General features: G+C 38.2%; 1 protein-coding gene and 1 pseudogene across 2 annotated transcripts; both read right to left on the reverse strand.

Moving 5' to 3' along the window:
* Positions 1 to 771: 771 nt before the first annotated feature.
* On the reverse strand, positions 772 to 3,076 carry LOC104787122 (dynamin-related protein 4C). The gene is made up of 2 exons (XM_010512641.3): positions 2,641 to 3,076; positions 772 to 2,345 (listed from the first exon to the last, which is right to left on the reverse strand). The coding sequence occupies exons 1-2, from the start codon at positions 3,074 to 3,076 to the stop codon at positions 772 to 774; spliced, it is 2,010 nt and encodes a 669-aa protein (XP_010510943.1).
* A 739-nt stretch (positions 3,077 to 3,815) lies between these two features.
* LOC147943781 (mavicyanin pseudogene) lies at positions 3,816 to 4,681 on the reverse strand (annotated as a pseudogene). Its single transcript, XR_015558540.1, has one exon. The product of XR_015558540.1 is annotated as a mavicyanin pseudogene (transcript).
* Positions 4,682 to 5,113: the final 432 nt, after the last annotated feature.

The raw sequence follows: 5,113 nt of genomic DNA on the forward strand, positions 1-5,113 counted from the left end.
AATCCTTTATTATATGTGTGTATTTGAATATTTTATTGACTCCAATTGGCTGAATTCTCCGGTGTTGACGTTTGGAATTTGTATGTACACATTTGGAATTATGATGACTAAAGGCGTGGCTCATAAATATACTTGATAGATTTCGTTACTCGGGCTCAACGCGTGGTAATTTCGAATGGTGTTGTAGACTTGTAGCAGATGATTTAAGTTATGTAGACAACGTTCAGAACATAATTTATTGGAATTAGTGTTCTCATTAATGTCTACTCTCTACTCTCTTGTTTGATTCAGATGAGAAAATTTAACTATGCATAGAGAGTGAATTAACATTATCCTAGCTTGGTTTAGAATATAATGTCAAGATTCTAAATGTATTCGTGCTTTACAAGTTTCATAGAACTACCTAAGCATCAAATAGGCAAATAGCTTCATATCCATCATCACAAATTTTTTTTTTTTACAAGTCTAGTAGGCTTTTTTGCAGCCAGTTTATCGCTTCTAATCAGATTCTTCTGATGATTAGTGAATGAGATACTGATAAGCTTAATTAGCTTAATCAATCGGTTACCATACCAAAAGAAAAGAAAAAAAAAAAGAGTTAAAAACATAAACTTGAAAATCTGAAAGTTAAAAGAAACACAAAAGGCCCAACTCCACAAAATAAAACCCATAAGAGGCCCTAAATAAACCCGACCCGACTTAACAGAAGCAAACCAATCAACGATCTCCATAACCCGACCCGATCTTCACCAAAGAAGAAACAATCGACCATCAATTCTGATCAACAATGGCGGCTACAGCATCCTTAGACTCTTTCAGTAGCTTGATACTGTTCTTCAGCTTCTCCCTTTTACTCGCCACCAGCGGAGACTCCTCCAACATCCTCTCAACTCCTCCGCCAGCTTTTGCATCCACCATTTCCGCCACAATCTCCTTCTGAAACTGACCGTTCACGAGATGCTTCACAGATAGCTGAAGATACAGCGCAAGGTTGTCCACGATCCTCCGCAAGACGATCGTCCAGTACGATGTGATCCTCATCTTCATATCGAACGCCGGATGTAGCAGATGAGCGTGGTACTTTCGCAGATGCGAGATCTTCAAATTCCCGAATCCAGTCACAGAGAAGTATTCAGGTTTGTTCCCATCCATCAAAACAGCATAGATGAAGCTCTCTTGTTGGTTTGTCTTCTGAGTCAAACACGTCATGTAGTCAGGGTTACATGTGTAGTCTGTGAGTTTCTCCATCTCGACGATTTCGATCACTCTGTTCACTGATTGTTCTTTGATCTTGGAGATTAGATTCCGACCTGCTCGTTTAATGGAAGATTGAATCTGTGGGAAGTTTTCAGAATGTTTAGAAATGACTGATGAGATAACGTCTTCAATGTAGTTCCATATCTTCTTGATGAACTCTACTGGCTTGTCATGTATGGCATGTACATGTTGTGAGAGTATAGCCAAGAAGGCTGACCTAGGGATGAAATTGGGCAGTCCCACGCATTTGCATTCGTCAAGGATCTTGATTTCATCCATCAAGAACTCGGTTGCATCCTTGGGTTTTGCTTGTAGATCATCTGAGAATTGGCTTAACATATCAGCCAAGCGAGCAGTACAGTGCATGTTTTGATCATCAGGGTATTCAGAGAAGTCTCCTTGGACGAGAATTCTCAATAGAGATTCTTTGGCAGAACCAATGATCTCCATCAGTTTCATCAATGCTTCCCCTGTAGAAGCTATTACTGTTGGTAACTTGTTCAACTCAAGGACAGCAGTTTCCAACTTCTGGTTGATCTTGCGTACAATATCAGGCAAACATCTGCTAATCATGCTTGCTTGGATAAGCATTAGCTTGTGAGCTAACACAGGGATGCCCACAATGTCTTCATCAATCAGGCTCAGTAGTGGGTGAGTCTTGAAAAGTAACTCTTCTTGTATCCTTGCTTCTTCATATGTCTCGTCTCCTACGCGGTTTCTGACGCAGACATAACCAAGTACAATACTCACATCATCTGCTGTTACTTTCTGCAGGAGACCTTCTGGAGCCATGTCTGCCTTTGTCACAACAGCCAGAGTCCGTTGGCCGGTTTTGTCAACTTTTCTAGACATGCGGATGGATTCGCACGTGGTGAAGTCGACCGTAGCTGACAGAACGTTGAGGATTATCGATTCTTGAGGCTCGATGTACTTCATAATCATCCCAGAAATCTGCTCATAAATATTTTCTGGCTGTCCATTCACTGGAACTCGAGTTATCCCTGGAAGATCGACCATGGTAAGATCTGGAACACCAGCCTTCCTTACATGAAGGGTCAAGGGAGCATCTGAGACTCCTTTACCAGATCCTGCGGCACAGGTATATTTGTAGTACTTCATCAGTAATCATAGTCAGTACTTGTTAGCCTCTGTCATATAATAACACTGTAAAAGTTCCATCATATAGCAGAACTAGTTTAAGCAGCTTAAAAAAATTAGATGAGTAAAGACCAAATTAGGAATTCAGGTTTTTCTATGAAAAGTATATAATTAACTCCTCTCAAGCTTCCAAGTTTCAGTCTTTCAGATAAACCTCTCATTCTCAGTCATCTCTCTTGCAGGTTTGCAGCAAAAACACACTTAACAGAGAGAGAGAGAGCTTACCAGCAATCACTTTTGTTGCAGCACGGATAGCTTCAGCAATGTTTTCCTCGTCCGTAGGAACCACTTTGTCCCTATACTCAAGCCAGATCTCAGGTTCAGGGCTAGAGCTTCGCTGAAGCCTCATGACGAGAGGAACCCGAGTGCAGATTCCTTGGCCACGAGGCAAACTGGTACCTGCTAAGGACTCAAGAACACTTGACTTCCCTGAGGACTGGTCTCCAACTACGACAATGGTGGGAAGATGTATCCCTTCTTTCATCACATTCAGGTTCCTCAGTGTGTCCACAGTGTCAAGCAACGGCCTGATCCGATCATTATACGAAGTCACAATCGGTGCTTCAACAGGAACAGCATCTTTGTTTCCTCGGGACTTTTTTTTGACAACTGCGAGAGATGGAGGGGTTTTAGTTACAACTTTCTTCTTATTATTTACCATTTTTTTTTTCGAGACAAGACAAGAGTGGAGGAGATAGAAACAGAAAAGAGAAGTTTTAAGGTTAAGTGAGACTCTTTTCGAGATATATGCAAACGTTTGAGATATTTAAAAGGGCTTGTAGTGTATCAATGAGTAATATACCAAAGAAGTAAACGTTTGAGATAAGAGGATGTAAGTAACGTGTGAACTATAAAAATCCCTAATCAAGTCCATAAATACACCTCTTTAGCACTTAGTTGAAAGCCAAAAAGACACGGACGTTTTTATATGTGTGTTTAATTAATATTTGGCTGCCTTCAATTGGCTGAATTTTCCTATGGGAACGTTTGATAGGAAAAGTGATTGCTGGTAAGTTCACTTTGTACGCTTGAAACTATAACGAAAGACTTAGCTGACAGAGGGAAGCTCATAGGTACATCTTTAGTTCATAATTATAGCTAAACAGATTCACTCATTTGCTTGAATGTTTATATATCCTTTGTTTCAATTTAATTTATTGAAAATTCAAATTTGGATGGTACAGCAAATTTGAAGATTTGCATTTGTTGTATATATCGATTAATATTATTTAAAAACGGGTCACTTGTTTATGGTGGTGAATTACTGATGATACTATCCCTGATATTCTTTATTAAAAAAAGTATTGCATTAATGAATAAACTAAATATTACAAGGAATCAAAACCTAACTAATTAGAGTAATGGAAAAATAAAAGAATATGTTGTTTCACTGTTTAACAATTAAACGAACGTTGACACTCGCTAAAAAAAACAAAGATGTAATGATAAAAGACAAGACTAGAATGCTAAGATCAAGGCCAACAAGCTAAAGCCGATCCAAGAAGCTGACTTCGAGGCACCGCTTTGAAGAGGTGACGGAGCCATCTGATGCTGATATCGTGGAGCCTTGGCTGGTGAAGGAGACGAGGAAGAGCTTGGTGATCGGACCGGTCTAGGAACCGGTCCAGCCACAGGACCCAACGAGGCTGGTAAAACGTGAATTTGAAGTTTTTGTCCCGACTTGCAGTGACCAGGAACTCCGCATATGAACTGTTGGAGTCCCGGTTTGGTTAGAGTGATTGAGTCGGATCCACTTGTGTATCTCATAAGCGGTTTAGATGATTCACACATCTCGAAATCATTGTGAGTGACTTCAGTGACGTCGTGGAAATTGTTGTTGTATGCGAACACCAAAGAATCTCCGACTTGAAAAGTTCTTGAAGAAGCCCAAGTCTCATAATCTCCCATCATAGTCCATCCATTCGAATCGCCGACCTTGTGAATGGTTCCTCCAACCGCAACTCCAAAAAGAGCTACAAGAATCAACAATGAAGTGAAAAGCATGTTGTTATTAATCAAAGCCATGATCGTGTTTCTGGTTTTTAACTTCGGAATGAGAGAAACAAGTTTTTTGAAGAGAGATATGAAAGTATGTAATGAATTTGTTTGGTGAGATGTTGAGAAGGGGCTAAGAGTTTTTATAGAGAAGAGCCAAGAGATCAGTTCAAATAATCCTTTCCCTTTTGGGATTTGAATCTTTGGATAATTTCTTAGGTACTGTTTTCCTTTTTTCCATGACCTTTTTTAACTTGGATTTCTTTGTTATTCCAACAAAAAAAAATTCTTTCAGATTTTTGTATAATTGATGGTTCAACTTATCTCCTATATATTAATAGAGAAGCACACTCTTGAAAAAGCTGATGTGTCGCCGCTATAGAACTCGGTGCACCTTTTAGCAAAATACTCTTAACTTTTTTACTTAATTACATTAACATGCTATTGTATTTTAAAAAGAAAATAATTAACTGAATAATAATTAGATATGTCATCAATTCTTACACAAATTTAAATATCACTTATTAAAACTAATAAAATAATTACATACTATTTTAAGGCAAAATTTCACTAAAATTTACTTACAGATATACAAGTCAAAGTTATATTGATTTCTTAAAATCAATATAAGTAAAATATTCTTAAAAAGCTTTAAACATAACAATTAATATAAAGTTAATAAAAATAACTTATTAACAAAATC

This window comes from Camelina sativa, chromosome 5 (assembly GCF_030686135.1).
Source record: "Camelina sativa cultivar CO46 ecotype springtype chromosome 5, ASM3068613v1".
Lineage (NCBI taxonomy): Eukaryota > Viridiplantae > Streptophyta > Magnoliopsida > Brassicales > Brassicaceae > Camelina > Camelina sativa.